Below are 11,303 nucleotides of genomic sequence, written 5' to 3' on the forward strand. Positions count from 1 at the left end.
TGAATGTTTAGAGTGTTTCTTGGAAGGGCTGCAAATGTAGAAAGAGATTCAGTACCAGAATTGATAAGAATAGAAGAGAGACCTTTCAGCGTTGAGTGACGGTGAGCGTTTCCTAGGGCGAGTTCTGGCCATTATAACAAAGGGGAAAGAGATACAGATAGCAAGACGGTGACACGCCTAAATTTTGGCTAGACATCTATGTTGTGAATTGTGACATTTTCACGTATAGATTCGTATCAAGAGGACTGTAATTGAGACCCGGATTGACAGTCAAAGTCAATACTGAATCAGTCTAATAAGTTGAAGGGACCATATACCCATACTACCACAAGTTGGTTAGTTTACCCATCCCTGATACTACCTACGGATAGCAGTCTACCTGTTTGTCAAGCAGGATTATACCAGACTCGGACTACATCCGAAGGATGACCATTCACGTATGACATACCAAGGGTATTCTTATTGGACCTTACACTGGCAGGAGTTTGGAAGAACTTACTCAAGTGACCATGAACCAAGGATTGACTCGAAATGACTTTCTAGAACTCAGGAATTATCAAATACTCCTTCTAGAACGAGATCATGCATTAATCTAAAGACTGTGATTTAGTCTAATAGACCAATCAAGTTGCATGGTTGAGGAAAATGACTAGAAGAACGATCGAAGTACTGCAAGGCTCCGAAGACATATCAAATGAATGTCAAAGAGTCCTGACGTAGAAAACATTGAAGAATGCAATTAAATGAATACTATGCGTAACTCCCTTGATAGAGTATAGGCACAATGGGTGTCTGTTGAAAGAGAGAAGCAATTAGTTTAATCCAGATGAATCAGATTGATAGGATTAGAATCGAGGAGAGCTGATTTGCCTCCGGACGAGGATGACAAACGATCGAAGTAAGTGTTGAACCGCAATGACAGTTGAACACCATTCGAGTCATTCTCTAAAAACAATTAAATTAAATGAATATTGAAGTACCTGCCTATGTTTGGAGGTATACTAGAATCTTGGAACCAATATGGACCAAATAAGGACATGTAGATTCAAATTAAATGGTATCTGACTGAGTGTAGAAGTTTCCTTGCGGTTCCGAACGTTGATTGTATTAAATTAATTGTACTATGCGACTCTATATTCTGTATGTATAAATAGCGATCCGATGTATCTGGAATACAAGTGATTTTGGGACGACGTTGCAGTGCTAATCCGTAAAAAGGAAAGACACACTCCCGCCAGACTGAAACCTCTTCGCTAGCAGCCATTCGGGCCCGGCACTTGTGAGTATAGGAACATTGTGTTCTGCTCCTTGTGACTGCGAGAAGTATATCCAGTTGTTGGGTATTCTTCGAACTTAGGATCAGTCGTTGGTCTTAAGGGCAAATCACGCTGTGTGGTTGTGCCAGCACATAGTTCTAGCCCTCCGTAGGGGTCTGTGTGTTTCGGTTTTAATTTACTTTGATTCAAACCCCCAATTCTTGATATACCCAAATCAATACAAACCAAAGCACAAATCGTGCTGAATCTACCTTGATCAAAGGAATATATCGAATCCTTAGAACGATTCAAATTGATTGATCAAAGCTTCTTACTTAGCTCTCAAAGCTTTGCGGAACCTTTGCCAACGCTACCCCTTGCTATTAAATAAATTTGATAGCAGTGAACTCGCATATTGTGTATTAGATTGGTTGGTTGGAGTGCCCATTAGATTCCTTCCTTTCTCTTTCACACAAAAACGAGGCAAGCTCGTTAACGGGAACAGGTGAGGAGTCAGTTTTAAATAAATCATTGGCAGAGTCTGACGACAAAGCCAAACAGAGATATATTGAAAGAAAAGAAGAAGGTAACGAAATTGAGTCAAGAAGAACATTGCCAAGTACAGAAGTAATGCTGACAGCTAAACCATAGAAGCATAGAAGAATACCAAAAATGTTCTAGAGCAAGTAAAACCACATTAGACAGGAGGTAGAAGCGGAGTAAATAAAAAGAATAACCAAAATTCATTGCTGAGTGAATATTCAAGTGGCGTATACATATTAGAAGACCTTAGATCCCAAGGTAGTTTGGAGTCCCTGTCAGTCTCGGCGAAAGAATGACACCCACACTTGTAATATTCAAGAGGTGTATGGCGGTGTATGCATATTGGAAGACCTAAGATCCAATGTAGCATGAAGTCAGTGTCGGTTTCAAGAATTCATGTGCAATGTGGGATGAAGGATGTCAAGGTTGTAGAGGATCTGGTGAAACCGAAGAGTGAAAAGCAGCATCTATGAACCAGATATGAATTAGAATTTTACATACAGAGGTAAAGAAAAGAACAAAGAAGTGAGGAAGAGCTGACAGCTGTAAAAGCAAAGCAGCATGTACACCTTCGAAGTTCAAAAATCAAAATCCCGAGGACAAGGAAAACACTTCCAGAGGGACTGGTGAAAGACAACTGTACTGACAGCTGTAAAACCAAAGGAGCAAATATACGTGGTAGGACCAAAGAATCCCGAGGACAGGGAAAATGTTCCAGAGCAAGGGGAAAATTAATCTAGAGCAAGTGGCAAATCTTTCCTTAAGAAAAATGGAAGTGAAATGGAGGACAAAGATCCAAGAGAAGGTCAACTTACTGACAGCTATTAGCAGAAAGCGGTGAATACATGTTAGAAGGACAAAAAATCCGAGGATGAACAAGATATGACAGCTGTAGCACAAAGCGGCAAATACACATTAGAAGGACATAATTTCCGAGGATGAGCAAGATATCCAGCAAGAAGCGAGACAGAACAGCTAAGGGTTCACGATAAGCAAATCAGAAAAGAAATTCCTACCCATCGACTCTACCTACCCGAGAAACCATGGATAGTAAAGGATATGATGAAAATCAAGCGAGTAAGTGAGTGGTAAGTGTGGAATAGCAGTACTATTCACAACATAAATGACAGGGGAAAAGGTTCAAGAACTTGCTGAGCAGAGGTTGCAAAATAAATATGCGCCGTTTCACCTAGCAAATTTAACACTGGTGAGCAAGTGCTTGTTATCAAAACCTAGCTAAAGACATAATATAAACGGTAGGAGCCTGAATGGCAAGCGCATAAGATGATTGCAATGAATATAGGTATACCTGTGAACTGGCGATTGGTTGTTGATGGGGATCGAGGAGTGGAAGAAGTAGTGGTGGCAGTACAGGGGGTGATCGTTGGGATAGATTTGCCACCAATGAATATAGGGGGCGGCAACCTGTAAGTAATATGGGTGATGCAGGTTTATTCCAAAGATTGACTTGACGAAACATGAATAGGAAAAAGAAGGCAACATTTTTGAAGCAAAGTATCGAAATATGCGGCTTTGGAGGGCGTGCATTTGAAGATGCGGTGTTAACAATCGAAGATATTGATACACTATTTAGTAGGCAGGTGAAAGATGAGCAGATGGATCGCACCATTGTTACTGGTCAGTACAAGGAGTGGAGGACAATAAATGTAGGAAATCGGCTCTTCACAGCAAAGAATGCAGCACAGGGACAAGCACAAATTCCTTTTGGAGCAGGAGTGGACGACAAAGGTGATATGGCAAAGATAGGAGGGGGTACACATGTTCATATAGAGGAAAACCGAGTACACTATTTTGAACGCAAGATGGTAGGGGAGGAAGTCAGGTAAGGAAAATTATCGCATCCACTCCAAGTTGTTATCGACCAAACTGCTGGCCAGATTTGACCAAGTACAGCTGGTACTATTCAAGAAGGGTGATATCGTTGAAGTGAAGATGTCTATGATGTTGATAAAGATCATTAACAAGAAAAAGGAGGAACGATACCGCACAGTAGCAGTTTTGAGAAGTATAACTTTGTTCGATGGCACCTTGACAGAGGTGAGCCCTGGTGTCACATAGATATGGGTAGAATGACCTAACGATATATAGGAGGCCCAAAGAATCAATCAAAGGAGATATACAACGGAAACAAGGCAAATCAGAAGGAGGGTGGACTACAAAATGGAAATGGAAGGAAGCAGGCGTATGGATGACTCTTAGTGCACTCAGTAATAAAGATTATACTGGAATTAGGAAGAATCACTGACATAATGATGAAATTCAGATAGATAGCTCCGTCCAAGACTGGTAGCTTGGTGACCAAGCCCTCTAAGAGAATAATCAAAAAGTTTGATTAAAGTTCGCCTGCGGGGCGGAACCTCGATAGAGCAAGACTGGGACCAGTGCAATAGATAGCAAATAAGCAGATCGCAAAAGCATCACACGTATTATGTGTGAAGATGAGGGTCAGAAACAGCCACACAAGGAAAATCTATGGAACTTGAAGTGCATCATTATATTAGAAGACATACGTATGGTAACGAAAACAATCAACAGATTTGGTTAGTGGAAGTAGCCAGTACATTACTAGGATTCAAAGCACGGGGACAAACAATACTAAGAAGAGAGTGAGAACAATAAGACAGAAATGAAACAAGAAACATACTGAGCAAATGCCTCTTCACCTATGGATGTATCAGAAGCAAAAGTAGGGATTAAAGTACGAGTGAGAGGTATGTAAATACCAGGAAACCTCCAAAGAGGAGAAAAACCCATAGCGTGATTACAAAATACAGAGGTGCAGGAATCAATCCAAACAGGATCAGGAGAGGAAGTAACAATCAAAGCAACATTGTCAGTGTTTGGCAAAGGATAAGTGCAGTAATAGAAACGACGGTAGAATGTAATGTATGGTGAACATTTGATTGCATCAAGAATATCAAAATATGGGAGGCGGCCAGTTAACGAGATGCGAATGCAAGCGACATGCATAGCTGGAGAATCCGGGTGGAAGAGGGCAATATCACAGGAATATTGATGAGGCTGACAAAAAAAGTCAGACACCAACACAAAAGAAAGTAATGCACACAAACATAGAGGGGACCATGAACGTAATCATGGATGCAAGATGACAACACATAGTCAAATAAATCCTGATAACTCCTCAGGACTGACGGTCCGGAATCGGAGCAGGAAGGCGGTTGAGGCGACTGGCCAAGGAAGAAAACAATGGGTGATAAAGGACAGGAGGTGGGAGGATGATCAAGAGCAAGATAAAGCGGTCGTCGAATTGAAAGAAGGGAGATGGGTCACACGATGAGTATGTCTGGCAGAGATATCAGTTGAAGACATAAACAAAAACAAAACACGTACAGTCTCAACCGTTGACAGTGCTTAACAATAGCATGGGCCATGTATTCAGTAGCATCATGAGCATTCCATGGTCATCGAAAGCAATACCACAGAGGAAGAGGACCAAGGGCAGGTAAGATGAGCAGTTGGATTGACAAGGATGATGAGCCGTGATGACGACGAAAAAGATGCATATGCAAGATGATCAGCATTGGCATTGAATTTGACAATTGATGAAATAAGAACACGTGAAGACTCCAGTAGGTAAGGAGAAGTGTTGCAGAAAGTTCAAAACGGCAACTGCGATCCTGAAGTACATCAGGGATGGTGATGTGAAGTTGAAAGAAAACGAGGTAAATCCTGGCAGAAGGATTATCGAAGTACAAAACTCGGACTAGCTCTTATTTTTCTGAGAAGATGGGTGAATAACATAGAACGAAGAAAGGGAAAAGGAAAGGCATACAAGAGGAGCTAGTTGAACAGATGCAGAAAGGCACTTGATGTACTCAATACGACGCATGGGGGAAAAGGGGGGAATGTGAGAATGGCGAAAAAAAAAAATAATATTAAATAAGGGATGCATCGAAGGGGAGAGCGTATCGAAAGTAACAATTTTGACGAGTTTCAGTTGAAGGACAGGAAAGCAAGAAGGAGAGAGGAGGAAGGAACGAGAGATGACAATTACGCCAGGATTGTTGCTGACATAAGTAAGACTAAAAAGGGGAAGAAACTCTCACGTCTTAACGCAATCAAGAGGATGGATTTTGCCGCCATAAGAACGACTTCTATAATAGAACTCGTAATGAAATGTAGAGAATGTAGATGCCATACCTCAATTGACTTCCCACGGCAAGATGGCCGAGTGGTTAAGGCGTGTGACTCAAGTTATTTCATTAACTTCCTAATTCTCATGGGCGAATGTCCGCGTGGGTTCAAATCCCACTCTTGTCATTTTTTTGAGCCCTTATGTACGATCTATGATCTGGAGTTGGTTGTGTTTTTTGTTGTTGTTGTAGTTTGCTGTTGTAGTTTTGTTTTAGTTTTGGATATGAAGTTCATAGATAGATAAATAGATAGTAGGTGGTCAGTGGTAGGTGTCCCAGAATAGAACAACTGGTCTGACGCTCGATGGATCCAATGGCTCTAAGCAAGGATGAACGTTGAACTCGAACTTGAAGGTATATTATCCTCTGAAAGTCAACGTATACGTCTTGTAGTAGTCTCATTTCCATCCTACTTCAGAAATTATCAGGAGGGTATTGGATGTACTATGTAGTGACTTCCGTTTATGTTTGATAAACTCCCAGTACATTTGATAAACTCCTAGTACATCCCTCTTTGATATCAGCTGGTTGATTGGACGTTGACCCCCCTCCCTCCCTCCCTTATCGATATCAACCGATAATCGGTTGAACGTTGACCCCCCTCCTCACCGACCCCTCATCGACCCCCTTCCTCATCGGTCCCCTCCATGGCGTCGTTGTTGAAACGATGTACATACTTATCGACCACTATTTCCGACCCGATTTCGACTGGGTTGTCGAAAGATTGAAGGATCATCGGAACCAAATCGATGAAGTACCTTAGAAGGTACTATGTAACCACTAAGTAACCGCTGCGGTTAGAAAGAGACGTGCGTGCGTGAATAAGAAGTGCGTGCGTGAATAAAAGTGAGTGGGTGAATAAAAAGTGAGTGGGTGAAATGAAAAAGTGTAAGTGAGGAGTGCGTCAGTGAATAAGTGAGGCCTCAGAGTTCCAGATAAAACAAACTCACTATACTTCGGCCCACCCCCGCCCTCCGGGACAGTCCACGTTATATCCTGCGACGGGACTTTGATATCACAGAGTTTACAGTGTATGCAGTTTTGTGCGTTGATTACGAGTTTTTTGCCGTTCCAGGATTCGCCGTCGCTGGCTTTGGCTTCACTAACTTCACCTTCACCACTACCGCTGCCTTCACCGCTGCTGCCTTCACCACTACCGCCTTCACCGCCTTCACCTTCAAGGCTGTGCGGAGGTTCCTGTCCAGTAGTAGAGTGGTGATTATCATCATCGACATCGACATCGACGTACTCATACACACCCGCGGGACACGCTCTAGCGAGTAACCCCGCGTACTCGCCGATGTTTATTTGGTGTGGGCTCGGCGGAGGGAGGGGGGGGGAAGTGACTTTAGGGATGAACAGTGTATCTTCCGTGGTTTCCGTCTCCGTGTCTTCGGTTTCCGATTCGGTTTCCGCGGTCCCTTCTTCGTGGATCTCGCTGATCCTAACATCCAATACAGATTCACCACCTCCAAAACCTCCAAAATCGGTGTCGGAGGAGGAGAGAGCAGCAGCCCCTGGTCGACCGAGGACCCTCAGATGTTCTGGTTGGTCTTCTTCGTGGGAAGTACCGGTCAACATGAGTGAAGTAAGGAGGTCCGTGGACAGGGGTGGGTCGAAGGGTGGGTAGGGGATAGGGGTGTGGGCGGTGGATGGATCGGTTCTTAGGGAGTCTAAACTCCTTCCTCCATCCAAACTCTCCCTCCTCTCTTCCTCGTTCTTAGTATGTCTAAACGTCCACGGTGTTCTCCCTTTCAACAACAACGTATCCACGCCAGAGTACAACACACCCCCGAGGACACCGAGACCGCGTTTCGAGAGCACCGACGAGGAGGAGAAGGAGGGGCGTAGGTTTCGGGTTTCGTGCAGCTCGGTGTGGATCCATGAGGAGAGGAAGGAGGTGGTGTAGGGGGATGTATCTATGGGGTCGTTTTCGTTAGCCTGTTGTTGACACCCATCCCAAACACCCTGGCAGCGAGGATCCCCATCCCCATTGCGGTGTGCACGCCTTTGATCTTCGCGACGTTGACGGTGCCGGCGGCGTCCCGATGAGTGCGCCACCCGGGAAGTGCAGAAGGGGGAGCGATTGGAGACCGCCTTCGTTAGTACACGTGCGGCGTATGCGATTCGCGTTGCGGGGGATAACAAACGACGGATATACGGATGATGCTTCATCATTTGAAAATCCCTATACGGGCTCCGATACGGGTTTTCCCAGTCCGCGCCCACGACGAGACCGATAGACAGGAGGTTGGCATCCATGTGGTATACCCACCCCCGCCGTAGGTGTTTAGATCTAGTGGGAAACCGAGAGTGTGGGTTATGGACCCGGGGGTGTATAGGGGGTGGGAGTCGGGGAGTCGCCAGATTTCTTTGAGGCCGAAGCCGTAGGTTTGGGGATCGCTTTCGTTGCGGAGGCGGTATTTGGTGATGAGGGTTTTGGTGAGGGACCCGTGGGCGCCTTCGGCGAAGAGGGTGGTGCGGCACGGAAGAACATTCCGGTTCGTAGGTTGTAGTGGATGAAGGGTGTTTTTGGGATCCGACGTCGTTGGTTAGGATTCCGAGCACTGCTGGTGCACGGGGCGGCGGCGGCGGCGATGATTGTGGTGATTTCGGTATTCCAATCCTCGTCACCTCTCTATCCCACCTCCCCTCCCACCCAACCCACGGACTCTGATACCCTCATCACTAAACACCACACCCGCACCCGCGAACCCCGGATAAATCTCCACCCCATAATACTCTTCCGCGACTCTCCCTAGCCACCTCGTCAACGCACTCAGCGAAATAACGAAATTCCCTTGATTGTTCATCTGCGGGGGGTGGGGGGATGGGATATTTGGATTTTTCGGTTAACCAGAGCATGTGGCTTTGTCCTGCTTTGACACCGAGCGGGGGTTGACCGCAGTTGTAGATCTGTTCGTATTGAGACGGGTCGGGACCTAATAAATCATGGAGAGCTCGTGGTTCGAGGACACAGCCGGAGACGATGTGGGCACCGACTTCGCTGCCTTTTTCGAGTACTACTACACGGAGAGCTGCAGAGGAAATGATTTATTGAGAATATTGCTAAAAATAGGCGGGAACGCACATTGTGACGACCCAGCTTCACGCTCAAGCTGCTTCAACCGTATCGCTGCAGCCAACCCGCAGGCCCAGCTCCTACAATCAACACATCACAGTTGTCTACCGCGCGTGGAACTGTTCTTCTGTTCAGCGCTGCGCTCGGTGAGCTGGAGAATAAACGTCGTTGAAGGCGTGGATTCGATTCATTCTGAATCTCAGACACCTTGTCCGTGTTACAGTAAAGAAAACGAAGACCCGGCTATAGGTTTGTTGGGCGTCTAAATCAATATACGGATCATGTAATGCCGGAAGTGCGGCATTTCATCTGCCTTGGTTATCTTGGCAACTTGATTGCGCAGCACATACATAACGCGTCATGTCGTCAGAGCAACACTGAGCAACCAACCTTGTCGAGTACTACCAAGTACAGTCTCTCGAAATAACATCCCTATTTCTGCTCTATGAGTCGGTTTACACAATATTCAGAAGTGAGCTAGCCATTTAGCTAGTTAAATATTATTGACCTTGTATGATACGATACAGGACTCCACCCGCCTCCAGTAGGACTCCAACGCATCGCCTACGATGCCGACACCCAGCAATACACATTCCGAGACGAGAACGGGAGATTGTACTACTCTGCGTCGGGGGAGTCGTACGGCCACTTGACAAGTGCTGGGGAATGGGAGTGCGGCTCGGGCTAGTGAAGTCCCGATGACTGAACCGAACCAAAACGGTCTCAAACTTCCCCTTCCCCCCAACACTCCCCGCTCGAATCCTTCTACGACATCCTCCCCCCGGAATCAATCGCCTCCGCTGGGTCTACCACGTCTCTCAAGTCTTCTCCTTCCCCTTCTCCCCTTCCTCCTCCTCCTCTCCCACATCCCCTTCTCCTCCCCCTCCTCCGCATCACCGCGTTCCACGCCATCTCCCGTTCCAGGTTCATCGCAGCCGCAAAAACGGTCGACGATCCCCCGGATGCCGCGGATGCAGAGTGTTGTGCAGGGGTTGATGAGGAGGGAGGTGACGGTGGGGAAGAGACGGGGTGAGCAAACACGTACATATCCATCTGGGCATCGAGATCAAGATGGTGGTGGTGATGAGGATGAGGATGACCGGGCTGGGTTGTTAAGAACCCACTCGGTGGTGAGCCGTTCGAGTACGGTGAGGACGAGTCAGTCGTCGGGGGTTACGCTTGTTGAGGAGACGGGGGAGGGGTGTTGATAGTCCACCCGAGAGTGGAAATGGTTTGGGTACATCACCAAACGAGGATGAGGAGGGTGTTTGAGGATGATGAGTCTGTATATACAAGGAGAATAATGTACCAATATGTACAACTCGGATAAAGTAACTGTCGTATGTATGTATGTATGTAAAACCAATATTATACATAAAAGTTGGACACAACATATGTACCAGAAATCCAACTGTCAAAACAAAACAAAAAACTTGCTTTTCTACATTCTACATTATGTATCCAGTCCTCAGGGCCTCAAATACCAAACAGGGACTCATCTTCCTCACCAACGACCTGCTCCTCCTCCTCCCCAGGCGCCTCTACAGCCGTACTCTCCAAAACCCCAACCCCAACCTCCTCAACCTCCTCAACATTCGAAACCACCACCATCCCCGATCCAACTCCACCCTAAACCCATCCCTCTCTCTCTCCAAAAACCTCACCCTCTCCTCCATACCCTTAATCTCCCCCACAAGATGCATATTCGCGTTAACCTGCATCAGCAACTCGTTTGAGATGTGTTTCCGTGCGCATTCTGATGTGTGGAGGTTTTGTTCTGATGTACGGAGTTTGTCTTTTGAGACGTGGAGGTTTTGTTCTGATACGCGGAGGTTTTCTTCTGATGCGTGGAGGTTTTGTTCTGAGACGTGGAGGGTTTCTTCTGATACGCGGAGGTTTTCTTCTGATACGCAGAGTTTGTCTTCTGATGCACAGAGGTTTTGTTCTGATACGCGGAGTTTGTCTTCTAATGCTTTTTTCTCGGTGTCCCCTGTCATCACTACGTGTCGGAGGTGGGTTACCTGTGCGTGAGATTCTTGAAGGTTCTTTGAAAGGGCGGTGTGGGTGTTTTGGAGGTGGGTGAGGTGGGTGAGGTGGGTACGGGACTCGGTTTGGGCATCGTGCATCTGGGATTGGAGTGCGGTGGTTTGGGATTGGAGATAAGTGTTTTGCGCTGTGAGGTCTTTTATGCGTTGTTCTTTCTGTTCAAGTTCTTTGGAAAGCGAGATTATCTTGGTTTCTGTGTGG

At 46.1% G+C, this 11,303-nt stretch overlaps 3 protein-coding genes and 1 non-coding gene across 4 annotated transcripts; 2 read left to right on the forward strand and 2 right to left on the reverse strand.

Annotated features, from left to right (window-relative positions):
* Positions 1-3,328: 3,328 nt before the first annotated feature.
* Positions 3,329-3,842, forward strand: C8R40DRAFT_995489 (uncharacterized protein; the record flags this gene model as incomplete). Its single annotated transcript, XM_046236769.1, has 2 exons — positions 3,329-3,625; positions 3,672-3,842. Coding segments are annotated over 2 exons (468 nt in total), but the record flags the coding sequence as incomplete, so codon positions are not given.
* A 2,156-nt stretch (positions 3,843-5,998) lies between these two features.
* C8R40DRAFT_t204 lies at positions 5,999-6,101 on the forward strand. The gene has a single exon. It is a non-coding gene; the product is annotated as a tRNA-Leu (tRNA).
* Positions 6,102-6,590: 489 nt separating this feature from the next.
* On the reverse strand, positions 6,591-10,109 carry C8R40DRAFT_1274155 (uncharacterized protein; the record flags this gene model as incomplete). The annotated part of the gene is made up of 10 exons (XM_046234100.1): positions 6,591-6,682; positions 6,925-7,061; positions 7,224-7,267; positions 7,508-8,270; positions 8,303-8,435; positions 8,643-8,787; positions 8,861-9,012; positions 9,066-9,136; positions 9,636-9,715; positions 9,954-10,109. 10 exons carry the CDS (start codon positions 10,107-10,109, stop codon positions 6,591-6,593), a joined length of 1,773 nt encoding a protein of 590 aa, XP_046082630.1.
* Positions 10,110-10,514: 405 nt separating this feature from the next.
* On the reverse strand, positions 10,515-11,303 carry C8R40DRAFT_1122309 (uncharacterized protein; the record flags this gene model as incomplete). Its single annotated transcript, XM_046228857.1, has 2 exons — positions 10,515-10,643; positions 10,685-11,303. Coding segments are annotated over 2 exons (730 nt in total), but the record flags the coding sequence as incomplete, so codon positions are not given.

This window comes from Lentinula edodes, assembly GCF_021015755.1.
Source record: "Lentinula edodes strain Le(Bin) 0899 ss11 chromosome Unknown C8R40scaffold_37, whole genome shotgun sequence".
NCBI lineage: Eukaryota > Fungi > Basidiomycota > Agaricomycetes > Agaricales > Omphalotaceae > Lentinula > Lentinula edodes.